Source organism: Balaenoptera physalus, assembly GCF_965194825.1.
Source record: "Balaenoptera physalus genome assembly, chromosome: 20".
NCBI lineage: Eukaryota > Metazoa > Chordata > Mammalia > Artiodactyla > Balaenopteridae > Balaenoptera > Balaenoptera physalus.
The window spans coordinates 12,070,774-12,095,628 of NC_138901.1; the positions used below are offsets into that span (position 1 = coordinate 12,070,774).

Sequence of the window (24,855 nt, forward strand, 5' to 3'; positions counted from 1 at the left end):
TTTATGTTTATTAAAGCTCTCAGACCCTAATGGATGTCAAGCAGATCTCCCTGAGGCGTGCAGGTGACACAAAGCCACCCCTAGCACATCACACTTTCCGGGGATGTCAGAGGCCCATGCCATCCTTTGAGACAACCTTCTCAGGCTGTCCTACATTAAACCGAGTCCATTATCCTAACAGGAATTCCAGAGGCTCCATGTGGCCCTGCTCCTTTTTTTTTCCCCCCAGAAATTAAACTCTCTGGTCCGCAGCACATCTCAGATTATCCACACCTTCCCTACCTTTTCTCTGTTCACAACCCAGAGAGCTGCTAGCAAGAACCTGCCCCTCTGCCCTTCCAGAAAACGGTCCAAATACATCTAACCAAACACATCTAAGCCAGCTACATAGGGAGCAGGAGCACCATCAAAGGACAGGTTCCTAGAAACAATGTCCGTTCTGTCTGTCTGCCTTCCTTTGAGGTTGGAATACTGTCCCTTCCACCTGGGCAAGAGTCCCTGGTCCTTCCGCATGCTCGTTGCTGCAGCAGGTAGGCTGGGCCTGGCTTTCCGTGGCTCTACCAGCTTTGACAGTGGCAGCCCAAGGTATGAGGCCTGCTGAGTGGGTCCTGGGGCCCCAGAAGCGGTAGTTTCTCACTGGAAGAAATACGGTAGGAGGCAGGAATCAAACCCAATCAAACTAAATCACCATTTCCAAAAATAAACGCTTGCCCCTACAAGAAACAACCTGCAACAATTCACACATAATTAGCCCGTCTGGAATTCATCTTCAAATCTAATTAAGCTCTAATATGCAGAGACATTTTCCCAGCACCTGTTCGCTTTAATCTTCCCCTCTAGGGATGATTCTTGTTAAATGCCCCCCTCTCTTTTCTGTGTGTCATGCTATTCTCTTTCAAATTTAACTACCCCACTGCATCCTTCTGCTCCCCAAGAAAATAAAGGTGCTGCATCCCCTTCTCTTTCCTGGAGGAAAAGCAGGTACCTTCTATCTCTCCCCCATGCCTTCACTCAAATGTTTTTGCCAACCAAGCCCTAGCCCCATACACCATTTTAAAAGGCAATTACTTTTTATGGGCGTTAGCAAATGTCAGGCAGAATACACTAGAAGGAAGACATCTTAATTCTTAGTTTGGCAGCCGCCAAAGTGTCAGCAGTTTTATCTCCACCTGGAGCAAGACATTGGGAGAGTCAGAAATTGAGGTCCCTGGTGCCTCGCTACCTGCTATTGGCCATGTCTGGAAACATCAACAAGAAATCCAGGGATCTCTGTCTTTGTTAGCTCAAAGGCAGGCAGGCTTTGTGCCAGGACAACAGCAAACTCCACTTACTGGGTGGCACCATCTTACTTTGGAAAAGGAAAATGAAATCCTTAATGTATTGCTTTTCTTCTTACAAAACTGGCAAGAAGGTAACAAGTGAAACTAGCAGTTTGAGACTTCACAGAATAAAGCAAGAAAAAAAGTTCTCAGGACAAAGTCTCCTAAAGAATCCCATTTAGGACTCCCCTGGTGGCGCAGTGGTTAAGAAGCCACCTGCCAATGCTGGGGACACGGGTTCGAGCCCTGGTCCGAGAACATCCCACATGCCACGGAGTAACTAAGCCCACAACTACGGAGCCTGCGCTCTAGAGCCTGCATGCTGCAACTACTGAGCCCGCGTGCTGCAACTACTGAAGCCCACGTGCCTAGAGCCCGTGCTCCGCAACAAGAGAAGCCACCGCAATGAGGAGCCCGCGCACCGCAACAAAGACCCAATGCAGCCAAATAAAAAAAAAATAAAAAATTTAAAAATTAAAAAAAATAAAAGCACTAAAAGAAAATGTAGGTAAATATACAGCTTTGAGGTAAAGAATTACTTCCTAAGTATGATGACAAAGGCAGGAATTACAATGAAAAAGGATTAAGGTACCTTTGAAATCACAAAATGTTACACCTTACTTTGTATGAAAAGTATAAAGAAAATGATATCCTGGCATGTGTCTGCAACATATGACAAAGGGTTAATGTATAAAACTTCACAAACGAATGCGAAAGTGATGAACCACCTTACAAATACCTCAGGGCACACAGAGGCGATTCATAAAGAAAACACCCACACACACAGGAGACTTGGGACAGAGTGAGTGCAGAGCGTGGGGTCCTGAGAGCAGGGCTCAGGCAGGCGAGCAGACAAGCGCAGGGCTGGCCTGCGGCACAGTCTGAGCATATAACTGCAGCCTTCTCGGAGGAACTTTGGGAGACCACACGAAACCCTTGAAATATATGCTATCCTTTGACAAAACAACGCTTGGAATGGTTTGCTTGGAATGTCTCAAGTAACTCAGCACACACATGGAGTGAGCTTCTGGATGAGCCACAAAGCACTTCTGGTAAGTGCCAGATGCCGGGACAAACCCGTGTCGGGCTGAGGACAGGTCAGTAAATGATGGCTAGGACAGAGAAGACTCCACAGTCCCCCCCAGAGAGCGCCAGTCCCCTCCACAGCCGCGACGCCGCAGCTGCCTGCACGCTCTCTCCTCCCCGCTGCAGCCATCTGTCAACTCTTCCAGCTCCTCAGCACTGAGCCCACAACCACCCTTCATGCCAGGAACCACCCTGCTGCCCCTCCGCCTGGGCAGCTGCCTAAGAGCAGTGTTCCCTGGGGGTCTCCAAGACCCTCTTTGTCCACTGAACAGTCTCGGCTTCTCTCCTCTACTTCCAAGGCTTTAATTTGGGGTTTCTGGGCAGATAACTGTGAAAAGGCACCCTCGGTCCGTACCTCTTGACCTCCTTCCAGTCCCACCGCATCAAACTTCAAACACGGGCGCCTGAACTCACCCCACCCACCCCCTGCTCTCACCACTACTCATCTAGGTTTACAACTCCAGCACCCACCACTCACCCAAACCAGAGACCCAGTTCCATCCTGGCCTCGCTGGGACCGTGCAAGGCCCATGGGGCTCTTGGCTCCAGGACACCCTCTCCATCCCCAAACTCCATGGGGAGCAGACACATGTCACCTGGACTGTGGCACCAGCCTTCTCACTGGCCACCAGACTCTGTACCCAGAAAGAATCTTCCACACCGGGGAGCTCCCTCCCCACAGCCTGGCCTTCAGCTCCTCCAGCCACACCTCACACTGGACGGTAGGCCCACCGCACATCTCTCTCCTGCTGCCCCTCCTGGATCGGCCCTGGCATTTGATACTCACGTTGCTGCAAAAGCTTCCTGCCTCCAGACCCCTCTTCACGCCACATCCAGCAAGATCGTTCCAGAATCACCTTCCATCTTTCTTTCTTTGGCTTCTCACTGCCCACCACCCCCATCACATGCACACTCCAGCTAGACTGAGCCTGGGCCCCCTAGATGCACCATGCCCTCTGGACGTGTGGCCCCCAGATGGGCTTCCTCCCCACCTGGCTAACTTCCACGCCGCACTGGACACCTCAACAGCCACCAACAGACCACCTGGGAAGAGAGGACGACTGTGACTTGCTCATCACTGTAGCCCCGGGGTCTGGCGAGGGACCCGGCACCGTATCCACAGCTGGACTGAGTGCAGAGGCTGCGGTCCCAGGGGCAAGGCCTTGTCAACGTCCACGTGTCCATGCATGCACGCGGGGTGCTAGAAGGACAGGTGAAGGCGGGTGTTGGGGTGTCTCTATTTGCTTATTAACCTGTAATGCAGGATTTCCCATAATAAATATACATTTGATTTCACATTAATAAAATGTTCTGAGTTAATATTTAGAAGGCTTGCACTCCTAATGCACACGGAACCATCCACCTCACTGTCCTGCTGCCCACCCCCAAGCATCCCCCCGCCGGCTGCCTAGATCCTCGCTCCAAAACCCTCCTCTGTGTGCACCTCTCCCCACCTTTACAGGAGATGCTCCCCGACCATTCTTTCACTGGCTGCACGGAACTTCCCAGGACAGACAGATCAGAGCTGTAGACAAGGGTGGACCCTCAAGCTTTCCACCCCCCTCTCCTATGTGAACGCACATACAAACGTGTATACGTACAGGCATCAACATCTACAGGTGTGCCTTTAAAAAACAAAAAGTTAATTGGGATTTTACTGTATATAGATACATTTACAATTTTACATCATGAGTTTTATCCCATATCTTCAAGTAATTTTCAAACACACACCTTTAGTGATCACAGAATATCCCACCGTATAGATGTATTATAATTTAATGCCCCTGTTACTAGACATTTAGATTGCTTTAAGTTTTTGTTACCACAGATAACACCATGATGAACAGCCTTAGACAAATATGGGTACGTGTCCTGTTTACAAGGTATATTTTAAATCCAACCCCAAAGCCCACAGGAGGACTAAAAGGATTACTTAAATGTTTGCTTTCATAGGTCTCTTTGCTCAAACTGATATTTTCCTGAAACGTATGAGAAATGAGTGTCTCAAATCCTACAGGGCTATAAACAATCCTGGGAAGCCCTTCTAGCCTGCTCTCACTAACGGGCAAGTGAGCAATCTAAGAAAACAGCAGCATGATTAAGGAAATGACGTGTTCCATGACAAAAGGGAGCTCTCTTCTTAAGGGCAAGAAGCTTACAAGACATGGAAATAAAAAGCAAATTTCCAACCTGATAAAGGCTACTACAAAAAAACCCACAGCAAACTCACAGTTTATGATGAAATCCCGAAAGCACCTCCTTTACAATTAAAAACGAGACAAAAGTGCTGATCACTGGACATTGTTCCAGAAGCCCTAGCCAGCATGAGGAGTGAAAATGAAGGGAAGGGAGAAAAAGAACTGTCACTCCTGGATAATACACTCATCTGTGTAGAGAGCCCAGAACACACATACAAATTAGAGGAACAAGTAACAGACAGCTGAGCTGCCAAATGGCAGTTTTTATAATACGTAGAAACTATAAAGTACCTAGAAACAATCTAACAAACGATGGACAAGACTTTCAAGGAGAAAAATCCTAACATTCTGAGAGACGTCAAAGAACAAGAAACAAAGGGCAGCATCACACACATTTCGGGGAGTGGGGTGGGGTGGGGTGGGCGATGACCTCTGGGCGTGACCTATTTGTTTTGTGCAACCTTCAGGCAAGTCTCCATGAAGGAGTGGAGGGTCAGGAACAGTCAGAGCTCGGGAAGAAAAGCAGGGAAGGGCTGTGATGGATCAGGGACTAAGAGTAAAGTTACAGTGACTCGGACAGTGCAGTGCGACGTTGGTGCTGGCTGAGGAACACCGGCCAGTGGACAGAAGGGAGGACAGAGACACAGCCACGATCACAGAGACGACTGGTAATGGAAAGGCACCTCAGATCAACAGAGAAAGAAGAGGGTTTTTCCCAATAAATGGTGTTCAGACAGTATATGACTAAAAAAAAATTAAGAAGGAAACTCGGGGGCTTCCCTGGTGGCGCAGTGGTTGAGAATCTGCCTGCTAATGCAGGGGAGACAGGTTCGAGCTCTGGTCTGGGAGGATCCCACGTGCCGCGGAGCAGCTGGGCCCGTGAGCCGCAGCTGCTGAGCCTGCGCGTCTGGAGCCTGTGCTCCGCGACAGGAGAGGCCGCAGCGGTGAAAGGCCCACGCACTGCGATGAAGAGTGGCCCCCGCTTGCCGCAACTAGAGAAAGCCCTCGCACAGAAACGAAGGCCCAACACAGCCAAATAAATAAATAAATAAATAATAATTAAAGGTGCTAATAATTAAAAAAAAAAAAAAAAAAGAAGGAAACTGGGCCCCTATCTCACACCACACATCTGAAATAATCCCAGGTGGAAGAAGAACCCAAAACCATCAACCTTAGAGAAGACAAGATAACAGACTTTCTTTGTCATTCAAAATGCCAACCATAAAGACAAGATTCAGAAAGCTGACCACATGGAAACCTTCTGCCTCAATGACACCACAGGGAGTGGAGAGGCAGAGGTGTCACACCCCTGACTGACAGGGTTAGAGGCAGGGAGAAAAAGACTGAACCACCCAGGGAAGAAGAGGAAACAGACACAACAAGCAAGTCACAGGAGACAGGACGAGCCAACAAACGAAGAAAAAGGAGCCTGGCCTCACTTATGATCAGGACGGCACAGTTACAGCTCAAGGAAATGTCCCATGGGTGTCTGAGAGGGGAGTGGGACTCGGGCCCAAGGCTGCGGAGCGTGGTGGTTCGCACAGCATTCTGCTCGCAGTGGGCACATGCCAAGGTGACATGATGGCCACATGCAGGCAGGTCTAAGGCCACACCAGGATAAGTGAACATGGCCCATCTCCAAGGACAGAAGAACACAGTTTTGGGTCTACAGTGTGCAGCAACATATAAAACTCACAACACCTGGTTTAGGAAAACACACAAAGGAGGTAAAACTAGAAGAAAAGCAAGCAAGTCATAGTGCACCCCCGAAGGTAGTGCTCCCTCTGGAGGGGGGAGAAAAGGAGACAGAAGCAGAGAGAAGGATCCAGCAGCTTCAGAGGCCACAGGAACGTTCTGGTCCTTAACTCTGGGGTAGAGACTCGGAATTGGTATTTCTGCTTTTTTTATTCCTTAAACATGTTTTATAAATAATCTTTCATATCTACTCAATATTTAATTTTTTAAAATTAATTTATTTATTTATTTTTGGCTGTGTTGGGTCTTCGTTGCTGTGTGTGGGCTTTCTCTAGTTGCGGCGAGCAGCGGCTACTGTTTGTCGTGGTGTGCAGGCTTCTCACTGCAGTGGCTTCTTATTGCGGAGCACGGACTCTAGGCGCACAGGCTTCAGTAGTTGTGGCACGCGGGCTCAGTAGTTGTGGCTCGCAGGCTCTAGAGAGCAGGCTCAGTAGTTGTGGCGCATGGGCTTAGCTGCTCTGCAGCATGTGGGATCTTCCTGGACCAGGGCTCGAATCCTGGTCCCCTGCATTGGCAGGCGGATTCTTAACCACTGTGCCACTAGGGAAGTCCCTATGTTTAACTTTTAAAACTCTGAAAAGAGAAAGAAATGGCAGCCTGATGACCCTGGAGCAATGTATTCATGCACACTGAGCGTACCGGGACTGCACAGACCTCTGTGGCTAAAGGGGAGGGGCTCTCCACAAGGACAACAGGCCCCGTTACAGCCCCCAGACCAGTGAGCTGTGCCAAAAGGCTCAGGACGGCAGCCAGCAGGACCACCAGGTCTCAGGGTCTAAAAATGAGTCAAAACGTAGATTCTGCATTCCAAAACAGTGCCATACAAATGCATCTTATAAAATAGAAGCTTTTGCGGGAAAGACTGAACCCTCACATTGGTTCCCAGCGTGGTGTGACTTGATGTGTGAATGTTTAATAATGGTTTAAAACTAATGATTCTTCAAAGTACCTGATGCCTACACAGGATTTGTGTAAGGGTGAGATCTGTGTTATCAAGCCAGGTAATTGCTATTAAACACCACAGGAGGGAAGAGACAATGGGAGTTCCTAAACAAGGCTCTTTGGAAATATTTTCTTTCAAGAATGATATGGAGAACACTTTCCCAGGGCTCCTTACTGTCCCCAAATCTGAGGGGTCATCTAAGCAAGTTGTCACAGGCTGGCCTCACTTTGTCCCTCCACTGCCACCACCTGAAAGGAGCAGATACAACAGTGAGGCCTGCCTGCTGCAGAGGAAAGACAGACTGCTCACTACCTTCTGGCCCGGCCTTCCTGGCTCAGTGACGGTCCCCGCCCCCACAGCCCTCGGACCACGCAGCAGCGCTAATTCAGAAGCAGAATGAAGACCTTCATTCCAAAGAGCTGAGGAGGAGACCAGGAGCAGGGACAAGACTCTCAGGCCCTTGTGCCCTTCCTTTGCACATCACCCGCTGCCACAGACACCCACAGCACGGACGAGCCGGCTCCAGACGGGGTCTCGACCCCACTTCTGATCCCTGAAGAGGTGAAGTCTTTGTCACAATCAGGTAGTCTCCGGTCTCCAAATCACCACCAGGAGGAGGCCCCGGAGCCCCTCAGCTTCTAGGCGCTCTCCCGGGTGTTTGATGCATCCCGCAGGTAGTAAGCTGCGCCCGTACCACCGAACGCTATTCGGCAATGAAAAGAATGAAGTACTGCAGGCTGCAGGCATGGAAGAACCTTGAGACATTACGGTAAGTGGTGAAAAGTCAGTCACAGAAGACCACACACTGTAGGATCCCGTCAGGGAAACCTCAGAGAAAGCAGATCAGTGGTTGCCAGGAGTTGGGAGGATTGGGGCGTAACTGCTAAAGGATGTAGGGCTTCTTTTTGGGGGACAAAAATGTTCTAAAATTAGATTGTGGTGATGGCTACACAACCCTGCAAACATCCTAAGAGCCCCTGAGCCGGGCACATTAAATGAGTGAATTGTGTGGTATGTGAATTGCATCTCAATAAAGCTATTTAAAAATGCAGACTTAGGGACTTCCCTGGTCCAGTGGCTAAGACTCCGTGCTCCCAATGAAGGGGGCCTGGGTTTGATCCCTGGTCAGGGAACTAGATCCCACATGCTGCAACTAAAAGATCCCACATGCCGCAACGAAAATCCTGCATGTGGCAACGAAGATCCTGCATGTGGCAACTAAGACCTGGTGCAGCCAAATAAATAAATATTTTTTAGAGAGAATTTTTAAAAATTAAACTAAATAAAATTTTAAAAAATAAATAAGTAAAAATGCAGACTTGCTGGAACAATAAAAACAACAAAACAATGACTAGACATGCACACACTGATATAAAAAAATTGCTGAAAGATATCAAATCATTTTAAAGAAATTAGATCATCACTCTTTCTGGGTTTGCATTGCTTGCCTATTTTATTTCCAGGCCCCTTCTGCCAGCAGGTCTTTGTGGCCTAAGTGCAGTGAGATTGTGAGCAGACCTGTCAACCTAGAACTCCTTACACAGTGAAAATATCCTTCAGAAATGGAGAACAACATACTTCTCAGACACACAAAAGCAGCCCTGGACTACAAGAAATATTAAAGGGGTCCTCCAGACAGAGCGGTGCCAGATGGAAACCAAAGTCTGCCCAGGATGCGGAACAGGCAAGGTGCCTGCCTGTGACCAGAGCAACTCCCATGAGGAGGATGGGAGCCGTGTTGCTAATCCCCAGGGAAGCACCCAACTCCAACTTGTTCAAACCGGATCACAGTTTTCAAAAAAGTCGTTTTTATAGCTTTCACAGGAAACAAAGGTTTAGAAATGGACAACTGCTCGTCTAAGCGGTTAACCTAAACTTGGGTCCCGTCAGGAGAGCCTAACTTCTGCCAAGCAGCTCCAACCTTCACTCCTGCTGAGGCCCTGTTAGTCACCAATTCTCCTTTTCAGAAACTGAAACGGTCTGTGTTGCAGTGGTTTCACTTCTATTATGTACCCCTAAACCCAGTGCGTGTCACCCCCACTTCTGCTTATAAGCCCTAACACTACAGAAGCCTGCCTGAGTAGCTAACAAAAGCCCTGGAAATGCCACAGAGTCCCTTATCCACAAGCTAGGCTCTAGACGACCATGGCTGACCAACAGCTCCCATGGCCAGAATGCACCAAAATTAGCAGCGTCCAGGACAGGCCAGCGTCCATGCTGCTCTCCATCCACTTCTCTCTTTCGGTACCATTGCATTTTTACCTTATAAAACACATCAGGCACGTACTGCTCGCTGCTGGACTCCTTGGCGTAGCCGAGCTCAGGGGCGTCCTTGCAGGGCAGCAGGCACTCATCTCGGACCAGCGCCATGCACTGATTGGACACCTGGTACCCTTCAAAGTGCACCTGGTTGTCGGGGCCACCTGCAAGAGAGAGACCTTCAGCGAGAATCCTCCAAAGGACGTTCAAAACAAGTGTCATCCTTTACCTTGGACCTGCAGAACCAACTTTCATGAGTGTGTCTTGGATAAGAATCAAAAATGTTTGACAGCAGTTTTACGACAGCCTTGGGCACAAGGCCTTGAACACAGGGTGTGCAGATGCCACTGCATCTCCTCAAACAGGCCCCACCAGCGACACGCTCTCTCAGAATCGGGAAGCAAGACTGTTAAACCTTCTCCAACACCCACCCAAAAGCATACTTGGGCTCCTGGTTTTTAGTTTCACAGAGATGTGAACAACAGACAGAGCCCTATGTTCCAGCAAATTCTGTTCTTGAGTGAATGCAGGGAGACGAGCGGGAGTGGATGGGAGAAAACAGAAACCTTTCCCAGCATAGTGTCAGTACCTGCATAGCATGGAGAGCAGCCCTGACCTCAGACACCTGTGCAGCAGGCACATCAAGGAGGCGTGGACCCCACCACAGTGCCTAGGAGGTTGCTCTCCCTGCACCGAGCCCTGCCCTCCACGCCTTCCACTCTAACCTCTCTCAGGCCCTGCTCCAAAGAAACCCACAGTAGGGCTTACAGTTTGGGACAAGGGTAAAACCCATCCCAAACGGGTCAGGAGGTCAGGCAGTACCGAGCATGCAGCCGTCTTCCTCTCCTGCAGAATCAGGGTTACACTCTTACAACTATAACAGCCATCATTTTTATGGCTTTGGAGAATTTAAAAAAACCTTCAATATCTCTTAGTTTCTTTGACAAAAACAGAATAAGTTACTGATCAGGGAACAGAAATTTTATCTGTCTGGCTCTCAAACATTTACCAGAAAGCAGATCTGATGGCCAAGCAATCAAAAATGTGAAGGACAGGGCAGAGCCAGCCTCCAAGGGACAAACAGGGGCCTGTGTCTGCTCGACTCTGCACACCAGAGGCCAACAGCAGCTGGCTTCCAAATGCTGCATCACGCTGGACTCCAAAGGCCCGGTGGACAGTCAAGCCTAGCATCTTCTCTCTGGCCCTCAACTCACACACTCGGGGGAGGTGGCCAGGCCTGGACAATGACCGCTAAGGTCAAGGCAGCAAACACAGGGCATGTGACCCTCTGGTGCAATCTGGGGAATGAACGTCATAGCACAATGAGTGTGCAGTTCACAAGGAGCAGAGAAGGTCAGGAAGGAACATGGAGGAGCCGCCCTTGGTGTGTGTCCTGTAAACCTGTGCTGGTTTTGAGACAGATCTGGCCTGTGAGAACCAGGGAGAAATGGAAAGCAGTATTTGTAAAACGGAAGGTTCTTAAAAAAAGCAAACTCAGTCCATATGCATAGTCTCCAAAGGCAGAGTCACTGACAGGAACCGCAAGCTCCCCTTTCCATGTGGAAAAGCAAGAAACCAGGTCCTGAGGGGTTCTCTGAACCTTGCTGGAAATCTGGTACTGTCCCAGAGACGAAGCAGGCCAGGCCAGTTAACTCTCATTCCCTTCCCAAATCAGTCCATCAGGCAGTCCACCATGTGATGGAAAGGGGCGGTGATAAAGAACAGCTGCTACTGACTCTGAGACGCAGCCCAGAAAGTAACACACACAGCTGAGAAATGGGTGTGAGTGTGCCAGGTGACCGAGACACAGAAACCAGCATCATGGCAGGGAGTTTAAACTTGGGCTCTGTGATGATTCTCCTTCCACAAGCTCCGTCATGTGCGCATGAGCAACCCCACATGTAATCATCACTCTTTTCCCCTAAAGGTTTCAAGCTAGAGAAGTTCTTAGAAGGGATCCGCAGACACAAGGCCAAATGGTAAGGCCCCCACACCCGCGCCAGCACCTGGGCCTGCAGCATCAGCAGCAGCTGTGGGGAGCTGACAGCAGCGTGACCGTGGAAGCACCATGAACCCCGGGACACACCAGCTAGTCTCCCGGGAGACGGCCACAAACACACAGGACTGCTCCTTCCTGTCCCATCAGGGTCTTAAGAATGGGACTTCGGCAAAGGCGTTTCAAACAGCTCCCCAGGGTACCAACACGTCCCTGGTCAAGAACCACTGATGCGGAGGAAGAGAACAATCTGTCTGGAGTCAGAAGATCTCTGACACTTTGGATAACCACCTTCCATCGCTGCCCCCTGGGAAAGGGAGAGGAATTACGAGTCTGAGCATCTCACAGCATTACCAAGAGGGACAAATCAGCACAGATGTGAAAGGACTCTAACTGCAGATCTTATTATAAGTTAAGTGATTTTCTGCCTTATAGTTCTAAAATGCTAGTAAAGTGCCAATTTCGGAGACAAAAATTCCAAGGACAATCTATAATTTCCAAATTCCCAACAAGAGGTATGAGTCAATAACTGAAAGTACAGGCAGCCCCCAAGTTGGAAACTATTTATAATTCTAAACATGTACCAGTTCTTTGGGCCCACTGAATAATTCCCCACAGAAACAGTAATTAAAGGGGTGAGGTTACCATGGGAGCCCACGGAAGCCTAAAACAGCAGTTCTCACAAGGAGCAGTTCTGGAAATCTGTGGAGGTGATTTTTGGTTGTCTCAACAAAGTGGGGCAGTGGGGGGAAGGGGCTGCCGGTTTTAGCAGGCTAGAGTCAAAGGTACCAGACATCCTGCTGTGTTCAGGGCAGTCCCACACAATAAAGAACTGTTCCACATCCCACATGGCCTTGAAATGTCCCCCGAACACTCCTGTAGGCAAAACCCCTATTTGTGATGATCTAGGATTAGAATCAATTGTATTTTATACACAGCCACAGAAACAAACATGCCCAGCTTTAACACACAGCGAATCCTCTAGAAGCATGATACCACATAAGCTGAGGAAGGGCCCTGCTTGGCTCAGAGCTCCGTGGAGAGCTGCTGAGTGTCTAGGAACCACGTCGCTGATGCCTGTGCAGGCCCCGCCCCACAAGGCTGGCAGCTCCGGTTCCTCCACTGTGCTATCCTCAGCAGGTACCAGTCCCCAAGCACTGGCACGCAGAATGTACTGTCTTATTACATGCTCCTTCACTATTATTTCTCCTTAATGTTTTAGTCAGCCTACCACTCTGCTTTCTTTTTTAGAATCAGCTGTGTGGGCAGGTATATTATCTATGAATTTTACTTTCTGGATAGTAAAGAGGTGCCACAAATGTTCTAAAGAGCAGGTGTCCAGTCTGATAGGCTTGAGAACCACCAGCCTAAATGCCTGGACCCAGAATCTCAGCCTAAATGAAGGGGGCAGGGGTTTATGTGATGCAGGGAGTAGGAAGAGAATACTTTCCTCCCCTTCATCAAACAGAAAGCTGGCTTGGCAAAATTCTGATCATGTAAAACGTGTCTCTGCTCTCCTCCCTGGCTCCTGCTATCCTGAGTGCTCTCATCACGACAGGCCCCCTGCCCCATCTGCCCCCGTGGAACGACTCTATGCTACAGAATTACTGCTTCTGCAAATCCCAGTCCAAACTCCCATCCACTTCCTTAAGCATCTGACCCCATTAATTTATGCTAACATGTGAACAATGCAGCCATGGCCTCTCATGCCCCCAAAGTACATTCATTTCAAAAAGGTGCTGGTCACTCTAAATGGATCTCAAATCAAATGGATCTTAAAAATTCAGACAGTATGAAAGATGTTTCCCTTCCCATGGCAGTGGTAACAGGCTCAGCTGGGATTAATAAGGCATCTAGTTACTTACATGCTTGAGCTGTTTGTAAACTGGTATTTTGAACTAGAGGAAGCATGGTTACCATGAACAAACTGGATTATCATCTCTGTGATGGTAGAACCCAAGTCTTCACAGGATAGAGGTTAGTGTTTACTTTAAAAAACTGACCAAAGAGATTGTTTTTATTAGTTGGTTCTCCAAGTTTCAAATTCCTACTTCTTTTAAATCATATGGTCTTATGCCTGGCTTTTCTCTAGGACAGCATCTCAAGTATGTTATAAAAGATTTGGTGGCACTTTTTTACAGGCCACAGTCTTTTATTATTATATATTCATGCTGTACATAACATGTAGTATGATGTGCACAACACCTCACACACACACACTCATCACTCCCAAAAAAAGCTTTATGGAAATGGTTTCTTAAAATGACACTCCCACTCATAAATAAAAAAGTAACAGGAACAGTAAATCACTCTTCTCCTGGACAGCTAGACAGAGTCATCCTTGGTTACTGGAAAGGGGCAAAGATAGCCCAGAACTCAGATCCAGAACCAAGTGAACTTGGACTGAGGCCAAGAGAATGGACTAGAGGAGGGCTACACTGAGGCCGCAATTCTAGTAGTTTTGTGTGATGCTGAGTAGTTCAAGATTTTTGCCGCAAACCAAAAAAGAAGAATCTTACGTCTCACAGGCCCATTAAGAAAATCTATTGTAGGGACTTCCCTGGCGGTCCAGTGGTTAAGACTCCACACTTCCACTGCAGGAGGCATGGGTTCGATCCCTGGTCAGGGAACTAAGATCCCACATGCCGCGCGGTGCAGCCAAAAAAAAAAAAAGAAGGAAAGAAAGAAAATCTATTGTAACTAAGTTAAGAATGCAAAGCTACTCAAAGAGGAACAAAATATATTAACAAGGTAGTAATATTTACAATATAAATGCCCCCATTTATACCTGTAGCCACTGCAGTAACAAACTTGGATCCAAAATGTCCATCTGGAGAGAGTCGACATATGTTGGGATGCTTATTTTGAAAGTCTCCTGCAGTGATACATTCTTCTGAACTCAGGAAATAGGTGTCCTAAGAAAAGAGAACCAGCATACCAAGTTTTATAGCATCATGTCAAAATATGCTTCTATTTCTTCTTTAGAAAATATTAAGAACTAAACTATGACACGTCACAAACTACGGTGAAGCAAGTACCTATAATTCCTGACTGTTACCAACTCCTCACAGAAAAACACGTGTAACCAGTAACGCCAGAAGCACAGGCAATCCACCTCATGGGCTGACCTCCAAAAAGCAGTGGTTTATAAAGGTAAAGTCTCTCTGATCTCCGAGACAGAATGAACAGACCCAGCCTTAATTTATCAAGAACACTGTGTTGAAAATAACGTGGTCTAAAAGCCAGGGTGAGCTGTGCAGAGACACTGGAGAGTGCAGCCCAGAGCTGGTCCATAACAAGCTCTGGCCAAGCGAGCATCCCTGCCCCATCTCACCTTATTTCGACTATATCGAACTGTACCCTTTCGGGTATCTTCCGAGACAAGGTCTGTAAATATCCAGCCAACCTGCATAAAAGAGAAGAATACCTTCTGAGTCTCTCCCTGAAACAGGTGATGAATGTCTTCTAGCTTCTGCCCAGAGAGGAGACTCCTGGAAGCCAGTTCTTTCTTTCTAGGTGAGTCAGCTCCTCAGCTAAGCCACTGTCCACACCAGGGCTCTCAAACTCTACTCGGCTGACACTGGCCGTCCTCCCCCTGGTGCTGCCGGGTGGAGATGAGGGCAAACGAGCACATCTCATTTATTTGTTAGAAAAAGTCTTCTCAGCACCACCTCTGTGCCCTGCACTATGCTAGGTGCAGGGGACCTCTGGGTGGATAAGATTAACAGAACGTCAGTGAAAAGGGAATTTACACTCCAGAGAGGAAGACAGGTAACGAGCAAGCAAATAAAGACAATGCCACTTCAGATGCTAGGGCTTTCTCTGTAAGACAGGAAAACATACTCCCCAGAGAATGCACGTAACATAAAAAAGAATGATAGAACAGAGACTTCGCACAGCTGCTCCTCTGAGCTCCGGTGTGGCGCTAAGGGAAGCATCTGAGGGTACAGGGATCTGAAACGCCAGTCCCAGGGCTTGGGGCAGGGTCGGCCTCCCTGGCACGTCCTGCTACAGCAACAGTGCCTGTCTGTGTGCTCTGTGATCCCTGGCCTTCCTGTGCCCACGAACCTCACAGCTGATTACCATTCCTGAACCAGAACCTGGCTGGGAGGTCTAAGAGCGGGGCTGGAATCCAGGCACACACCTACTGTCCTTCGGAGAAGTGATCTGCTGCTTGTGACCCTCTCTAGCACAACCCTGACATGAAACTCTTCAATTCCATCTCCTGCAGACACGACCAGGCAAATCTGGAGACTTTCATTTTCTTTAAAAATGCCCAAAACTCCCCGAGGAGGATGGCAATGGAGAAAATGAGACTTAAAAGGATAAATGTAACTCAGCAATAAATAAAGCAGAACCAAAATCAAGCTAAATTAGGGCTAAGGAACCAGTGTTTGGAGAAAGGCATTTAAATAACTTCAAGATCTTCTAATTATGACTATCATGACCAAACGTTTATAACAAACATAGGTAAAAAAAATTACACTGATTTTTCTTTTGAACAAGAGAAACTTCCAGAATTTAAACCAAAATATGCCCCTAAATCATGATGCTGACTCCTTGTTAGAAACAACAAGACTTTTTTGTTCTTAAAACGATACAGTGACTTTGTTCCATAGCATTCCTGGGTTATAAGGCACATTTCCAGTCTTCCCTGTTTATCTGTAGGGAGTTTATTTCTCATTGTCTAAATTGATTAGGAAATAAAGGATAAAACTTACATAGCTATTAAGAGTGAATTCCTAAGATGTGTTCAAATTCACAGTTCAAAATTATCTATAAAACGCCATCTTTATAGTTCCTGGGAACTTAAGCAAAGATGTGAGATAAACCAGATAATCAGACTCAAAAAGAAAATTCTCCTCTGTCTTCTAACTGCCCAGGAAAACTAAGAAGGCTTACACGCTCAGATGCCTCAATTATAAACAGGAGGTTCAATGAGGATTGAAGAGGGACCACCAGAAGCTCCAAGTGTGGGGGACAGAAAACGATGAGCGCAAACAGACGCGCGAAGGGAGAGCTCACACCTAGGAGGATGTGCCTTAAGAGCCTGGCGTCAAGGTCCCCTCCGGCAGGAAGTAGGGGTCTTGCTCCTGCTGCTTCTTTCCTCCCCCACTTTGAGGCAATCCTTAAGAAGTATGTCTGGCGGATTTAAATATAACAGTCCCTGCACTGCGATCCTTTTTTGGGTGCCCAATAAACACAAGCGAGGTTTCAAAATGTGCCAGGCCTGCACCTGACCTTGTGCAGTTGGGAGTTCGGTCCCAGACCAGGCCTGGCCATACCACCCACCTAGACATCCCCAACACAGAGCCGGGGCCCCCCCCTCGAGGCCAACAGAATACTTCAGTACCTTCCTCAGGCCAAGTTTGGCAGCAATTTCATCAACCACCTCAGCCTTTGGGTCGTCAAGAAGCTCCAAGCTATTCTGTGTACCAATCTGTGGGGGTATTAAAGAGAGAAGATGGATTTAGAGGAGGGGTTCAGAAAAGCAGCACAGCAGCTCTGTTCCATTTCTGGCTCAGGTGTCACAAAGGAGCACCGGTCTCCCCCTTGCCAAAAAGGAGAGTTAAGGCAGCAGGAAAAGCTCAACCAGATAACACAGGCAAAGCCCTCCAGGCTCTTCCCTTCTAGGGCTGTGCTTTGCTTTTAATCAAGATTCAGAGAACATGAAGAGGCGATATTCAGGCTGGTTCAAGTTAGCAGCTCCGCATGAAACATGTGGTTGTTTAGGACTAGGGAAGGCTCTCTGCACCTTAAGGTTCCTTCGTTGGGGATAGAAGTTAGTTTCAAAACTCTCTTGGATAAATAGTTTTCACTCCAAATAGGCTTGGCTAGATTAGGTAAGATTAGAGCTGTAAGGTAACGTTCGTTCCCAGAAAACAGCCTTGGAAAATTCGTATGCAGCTCCTGCAGGGACAGTGCTTGGCTTCACAGGCAAGGCAGAGTGAGAGAGGACAACAGATACACACACCCTAAGCCAAGGATAGGGCACCTGAAATAGGTAACCTGTTGACCGGTGGGCAGAGGCCTCAGCTTGGGGCAGTGGCGGGGGGCTTGGGCTGGCTCACATGCAACCTACACCGGCCACAGGATCCCACTTCCTGCAGTGGACAAAGCTTGCTGAAATCTTTAATCTGCACTGAAATGCAGCTCATAACGCTAAGCATCGTACCGAGCAGAAGACCTGGCTATAGAATATGAAAGTGAAGGTAATTCCAAATTGAGCTATACTAATTGGGTATATCCTTGTAAATTAGTCAAATCCTGGCAAAACAACAAAAGAACTTTATGTTCCTGGGTATGACCCATATGGAGATCATTAATACCTCCAGAGCACAGGTCAAAGCACAAACTCAGAACAAACCTAAGGATTTTGTTTCATGACATGTGGCAGCATGAGCTTCAACTTCTAATGAGCTGGAGGTTATTAGAGGTCAAGTGTTTCAACCTCCAAGATCCCCAATTTGGGAGCTCTGATGATGTTGTTAGTAGTCTGGACACCAGAGGCTTCTGTTCCAATTTTTGTTCAATCATACTCTTAACAGAACTGTTGAAATGCTTCATGAAAGGACCCTCCTCAAAACTGAATTGGAACGTCTTGTGCTTCCAAAAGCAGCTCCCGCTGACAGAGCACACTCAGTGCCCAAAGGGTCAGACAAGCAGAGTCTCTGGGTGAGCATCTACTGCCATCTCATGTCTCCCTGGAAGTGAACCATCACAAAAGGCCTGGTCAAACATTTCATCTGTAGCTCTCAGTAAATAATGAGAATATCCAAGGGAGTAGACAACACACAATCTGTATAAACACAGCCAGGGAAGAAACGGCATCTGTGCAGGAGCCACACACCTGCACAACAACCAGTGGCCACAAGGCCTGCAGTTTCAGACCCTGGTTTATTTAAAAAGTAGACCAGTCACGGTGTGATCTCCAGAACACGGCACAGGTGACACACTTGTGTATGGCGTGGTGCCCACCCAGAGACAAAGGAGGGGATACTGTGAAATATCTGTGTATCTGCTTATACTAAAAAAATCAAACTTTAGAGATCTAAGCCAAAAACTGCTTAAAGTGGGGGCTACCTGTAGGAGAGGGAGGAAATTAGATGAAGGGGAAGACGTTGTTTGTGGATCTCACTTTGCAAATGTGCAAATTTTTTTTACTTTTCCAACATTTTTTTAAATAAAAAATTTCAGACATACAGCAAAGGTTAAAGAATTTACAGTGAACAATGATATCCCACCACCTAATTCAGCCACTAACATTTACTATGTTCCATTCACCCCTCTGGCCATGCCTCAGTGCACCACGTTTTTGTGTTTATACATCACACGGTCACCTGCAGGCACAAGACCCTCCCCCAACTACCTCAGCACATCATGAACCAGGATGCAATACGGTTCCAATCTTCACTTTTGTAGTAAACTTATATACAATAAAACAAAATAAGTATTTTATATAATATATACTATACAACCATATAAACATTTTACACAATTGTACAAATTAAAAAATATATACGGGCTTCCCTGGTGGCACAGTGGTTAAGAATCCACCTGCCAATGCAGGGGACACAGGTTCGAGCCCTGGTCCAGGAAGATCCCACATGCCACGGAGCAACTAAGCCTGTGTGCCACAACTACTTAGCCTGCGCTCTAGAGCCCACGAGCCACAACTACTGAGCCCACACGCCACAACTACTGAAGCCCGCACACCTAGAGCCCATGCTCCGCAACAAGAGAGGCCACCGCAGTGAGAAGCCCACGCATCGCAACAAAGGGCAGCTCCCGCTCACTGCAACTAGAGAAAGCCAGCGGGCAGCAACGAAGACCCAACGCAGCCAAAAATAAATAAATAAATAAATAAATCTATTTTTAAAATAAATAAATAATATATATATACATAAAACCAATCCCTAAATACTGAAAATAAAACAAATGAACATAAATGTGTAACTCATTGGTGACGTAATCATACAGGGAAGATCTTCCAAGTGACTTTAAAACACAGTAACCAACTGCTGGTCCCTAGTGGGATATACCCTAGGGGCCCTCCCCTCCCACCAAAACAATCTTCAACTGTTTTCAGTCCTACACTGGTGGTAATTTTGATATTGTTATTAAGACAGTTACATGTGTGGCATAAGATAAAGAACTTGAGTAATTTTGTGACTCTAATTCCATAAATCCTGGGACAGCTGATTGTAGGCAGGGACAGAGGAGATACAGAAGCAGAAGAGAGAGGGCAACTGTATGACACTTTTGGGGGAACTGACAAAAGTTGAATAAGACGGCAGATTAGATAAAAATATTGTATCGAAGTTCAATTTACTTAAGTTGCTCAATGTACTTGTTATATGAGAACGTGTCCTTATTCTTTGGAAATATACACTGAAATATTTAGGGGCCATGATCTTACTCTCCAATAATTCAGAAAATAAATACTGTGTGTGTGTGTGTATAGAGAAAGAGATAGACCGGGCAAATGATACAGTAAGAGAAGCAGCATGCAACCTGAAAAGGGCTCCCATACAGCCTTCAAAACAAAGCAATACAGAGACCCGTAGACTGCAAATCCTGTTCACATCTACCTGAGGAGGTTCATAAATCGCAGCCACTTCAGCCCTGATACCAAGAGGAATGTCTTTGTGCTCTGTGTACCGTCCATACAAGTACCCGAAGTGCTGGTTCCCTGTCTTCCTCCAGAAGTCAAGGAAGCGGTCAGCAACTGTATGATTCTCAAACATGATGTTGTCCACATGTCTGTATTTCTGTAGAGTTAACAACAATGGGCTAAATTAAAACACTCCATCAAAAATAAATAAGTTACTATTTTATCACAAACCGTTCACAAGTATCTTTTACCTAGCTTTTTAAAACACACACACACAGACACACACACACAGACACACACACACACACACACACACACACTTTAAGAATGTACTCTCGGGGCTTCCCTGATGGCACAGTGGTTAAGATTCCGCCTGCCAATGAAGGGGACATGGCTTCGAGCCCTGGTCAGGGAAGGTCCCACATGCCACGGACCAACTTAAGCCCGTGCACCACAACTACTGAAGCCCACGTGCCTAGAGCCCGTGCTCCACAACAAGAGAAGCCACCGCAACGAGAAGCCCGCGCACCTCAATGAAGAGTAGCCCCCACTCTCTGCAATGAGAGAAAGCCTGCGCACAGCAACGAAGACCCGACACAGCCAATCAATCAATCAATCAATCAATCCATCAATAGATAGATAGATAAATAAATAAATAAATAGAATGTACTCTCGGGACTTCCTTGGCGGTCCAGTGGTTAAGACTCTGCGCTCCCAATGCAATGGGCACAGGTTCGATCCCTGGTTGGAGAACTAAGATCCTGCATGCCACACGGGGCAGCCAAAATGAGAAAAAAAGAATGTGCTATGCCCTTAAGACCACTTCAGGTTCTAGTGGGTGGGAGGGGTAGGGGTGGGACTCTCATTAAATTAATTCAAATTAATCTTACTGGGATTTTGCCTAAAATGCAGGTTTTCACAATCTCTAGGTCAAAAAAACAGTTTTCAAAAAGAAATTAAGGCTTCCCTGGTGGCGCCCTGGTTGAGAGTCTGCCTGCTTAATGCAAGGGACACGGGTTTGAGCCCTGGTCTGGGAAGATCCCACATGCCGCGGAGCAACTGGGCCCGTGAGCCACAATTACTGAGCCTGCGCGTCTGGAGCCTGTGCTCCGCAACAAGAGAGGCCGCGATAGTGAGAGGCCCGCGCACCGCGATGAAGAGTGGCCCCCACTTGCCACAACTAGAGAAAGCCCTCGCACAGAAACGAAGACCCAACACAGCCAAAAATAAATAAACAAATAAATAAAAAATTAAAAAAAAAAAAAAAAAAGAAAAATGAATCATTAAAAAAAAAAAAAAAAAAAAAGAAATTAAGACAGAAAGAAAGAGAGAAGGGGAATTCCCTGGCGGTCCAGCGGTTAAGACTCCGCGCTTCCACTGCAGGGAGCGAGGGTTCGATCCTAGTTGGGGAACTGAGATCCTGCATGCCGCACAGCGCGGCCAAAAAAAATAAAAACAAAATTTTTTTTAAAATGGAGGGGAGTTCCCTGATGGTGCAGTGGTTAAGAATCCACCTGCCAATGCAGGGGACAGGGGTTCAATCTCTGGTCCGGGAAGATCCCACATGCCACGGAGCAACTAAGCCCGTGCGCCACAACTACTGAGCCCGCGCAGCCTAGAGCCCAAGGACCACAACTACTGAAGCCCACGTGCTGCAACTACTGAAGCCCGCGTGCTGCAACTACTGAAGCCCGCATGCCTAGAGCCCGTGCTCCGCAACAAGAGAAGCCACCGCAATGAGAAGCCCACATACGGCAACGAAGAGTAGCCCCCACTTGCCGCAACTAGAGAAAGCCCGTGCACAGCAACGAAGACCCAATGCAGACAAAATAAACAGGAAGGAAGGAAGGAAGGAAGGGAGGGAGGGAGGAAGGGAGGGAGGGAGGAAGGAAGGAAGGAGGAAGGAAGGAAGGAAGGAAGGAAGGAAGGAAGAGAATGAGAGGGAGGGAGGGATGGAGGGAAGGAGAGAAAGAAAGGGAAGAAAGGTTCTCAAACAGTTAAGGAGGCGTGGAATTCTAAGGAGCTAAGAAACACGGGCTGGCAGCGGCAGGGGAAAGATGAGGAGGGCTCTTCTTGGAGGGCTGGACAATAAGAGTGGAAAAAGCCAGAATAACTGCACACAGTTTTCCCTGATTCTTTTTTCACTCCTTCCTGAGCCCAGCTCCCTTCTTAACCTGGCCTGGACAGATGCCCTGAGCTGGTCCCAGGGCAGTTCTGTTCAACTACCAACTTCCAGAGCCACAGTTTCTTAAAAGGTAAAGTCACAACCACTGAGCATTTTAAACAGTCACCAAGAAAATTCTGCCTCCACACAAGCCAACAAAACAGAAAACTGAAGGCTCCCCTCTATGCTTGAAAGAGCTAGATATCTTACAAATAATGTCCTCAGTGTATGATTTCCATAAAAGGGTCAATCAATCAGCCCCAAAATACCCAAGACTCTGCCCCATGTAACTCACACTGCTACCGGCAGCTCCTTTCCAAGGAGGGGCTTTTCCAGACATTTTCACTCCTCAGTCATGAACACAAATCTACTGCTTTCTGCGTCTAGATGGATACAGCGAACATCTCACCTGTCTATTCAGCGTGATGGCACTTGGCTGGCACTTAGTACAGATGCCATTAGGCCACGGAAGGTGTCCCTCACACCCTGATTTAATCTTGCAACTGATGTTCTCCAGGGCAACAAATTTCCCCCTGAAAAAGAAAAGGCAACTTAATTAATTAAACATTACAATGGTGAAAAGTGTAGCAGGAAGCTGGAAATAAAATGTCAGGTATCTCACACTTCCTGAAGGGAGTTCTCAGGAGCTAAGCACGTGGTATCCACAGCAGGGAAAATGTGCTAAAACTTATTCTAATGGAGTTGTAGCTTCTGTCCTGTACACCAGACTGTACAGGAATACAGAAATATTTTCCGATAAAAACAGTTTTAATTTTCACTATCACTAACATCTATTTTTTTTTACTTTTTTTTTTTTAATTGGAGTATAGTTGCTTTACAATGTTGTGTTAGTTTCTGCTGTACAATGAAGTCAATGTGTGTATATATATATATGTATACATATATATACCACACATATATGTATATGTATACCTATATCCCCTCCCTCTTGGACCTCCCTCCCACACCCCCATTCCACCCATCTAGGTCATCACAGAGAACTGAGCTGAGCTCCCTGTGCTATACGGCAGGTTCCCACTAGCTATCTATTTTACACGTGGTAGTGTATTTATGTCAAAACTAATCTCCCAATTTGTCCCACACTCCCCGTCCCCCCGTGTCCACATGTCTGTTCTCTACGTCTACGTCTCTATTCCTGCCCTGCAAATAGGTTCATCTGTACCATTTTTCTAGATTCCACATAAATGCGTTAATATATGATATTTGTTTTTCTCTTTCTGGCTTACTTCACTCTGTATGACACTCTAAGGTCCATCCACATCTCTACAAATGACCCAATTCCGTTCCTTTCTATGGCTGAGTAATATTCCATTGTATATATGTACCACATAAGATTTTCAAGAGTACTGCTAAATATCTAGATCTAACCTATGCCACTGACAGAAAATGAAGTTCTTTTTAAGTTCCATCAATTTATCAGAAACATTTATAAGTCTAGTACTTAGACTTCTGTATAAAATTCTTATTCATAGAAAAAACCTGATTAGGATACATAACAAAGATATCTTCACTCTGCTTTTGGTCAGTGAGGATGTCCTGGGCCCCACTGTGGACTTTGGGTGAGTCTGCACAAGTGACTTCACCCTCTGCCACTTTCCCATTCACAAATGGTCCAGTGATCAGTCCTGTCCTCACAAGCCAGCAGCATGCTGGAACGATGGCACCTGGGAAGCAATGATTGCCACCTAGGCTGCATGTTAACAACAGCAACAAGTGAGCCCTTGACCTAGACTGACAAAAGGCAGACAGGTCCCAGCACACTCATGCTCTGGACAAGACAGCTCCAGAGCTTACCCCACAGATGGGCAAAAATGGGCTTCTGGTGGGATTTTTTTTTTCCTGGTCTAACTTGTTTTAAAAGTCATTTTAGGATGTCAGTGGGTTGTCAGAGAAAAACTACGAGCAGGCCAACATGACATTCTTCACAAAACGTTGCTGACTCGGGTTCAGCCACCGTCTCCTCTCCCTGCACGGATAGGAATCATAAAATCACAGTAAGAAGTCTGTTACTTTCTGGTGAGGTGAGCGTATCAACAGAAGGGGGTTGCACAGGCAAGTACCTGACATAGTTTAAAAGAAATCAAACTGCTCTCCGCTTGCCACTGTCACAGCGTGCTCTCTAAGAGCCAAGGGACAGCTGCCCCCATTGCCCAACCCCACCCACGCTGCCCGTCTGGCCAAGCCTGCAGACAGCAATGCTGAGGCACCAGAGGCCAAGCCATGGACAGCGCCACTGCCTCAGCCCCACTACAGCTGTGAAATTGAGCTGATAAAGAGGCAGCCTCCAGGGCAAAGGGCAGACTCCACAGACACAGGACTGGCCACCATCACGCCTTATCTCATCCAGGTTCAGAAACAACTAAGTTGCCAGGGTACTGCATACCCGAGGGAAGGTCAGCAGGGTGCCCCCAGACCTCCACAGCCTGGCCTCTGCCCGCTTGGCCTCTGCCCATGCTCTGGGCACTGTGGATTACAGCAGGCCCCAGAGTCTCCCCCCACT

The 24,855-nt window shown here is 47.3% G+C and overlaps 1 protein-coding gene across 2 annotated transcripts in view; it reads right to left on the reverse strand.

The window, feature by feature from the left end:
* NPLOC4 (NPL4 homolog, ubiquitin recognition factor) overlaps positions 1-24,855 on the reverse strand; it is a 57,226-nt gene that overhangs the window by 12,828 nt on the left and 19,543 nt on the right. For both annotated transcript variants that reach the window (XM_082441572.1, XM_082441571.1), the window contains exons 7-12: positions 22,744-22,867; positions 20,148-20,327; positions 16,910-16,996; positions 14,891-14,962; positions 14,345-14,471; positions 9,564-9,724 (exon numbers count right to left, since the gene is read on the reverse strand). In XM_082441572.1, coding sequence (XP_082297698.1) covers positions 9,564-9,724; positions 14,345-14,471; positions 14,891-14,962; positions 16,910-16,996; positions 20,148-20,327; positions 22,744-22,867 — 751 coding nt within the window. The remainder of the gene's footprint in view (positions 1-9,563; positions 9,725-14,344; positions 14,472-14,890; positions 14,963-16,909; positions 16,997-20,147; positions 20,328-22,743; positions 22,868-24,855) is intronic.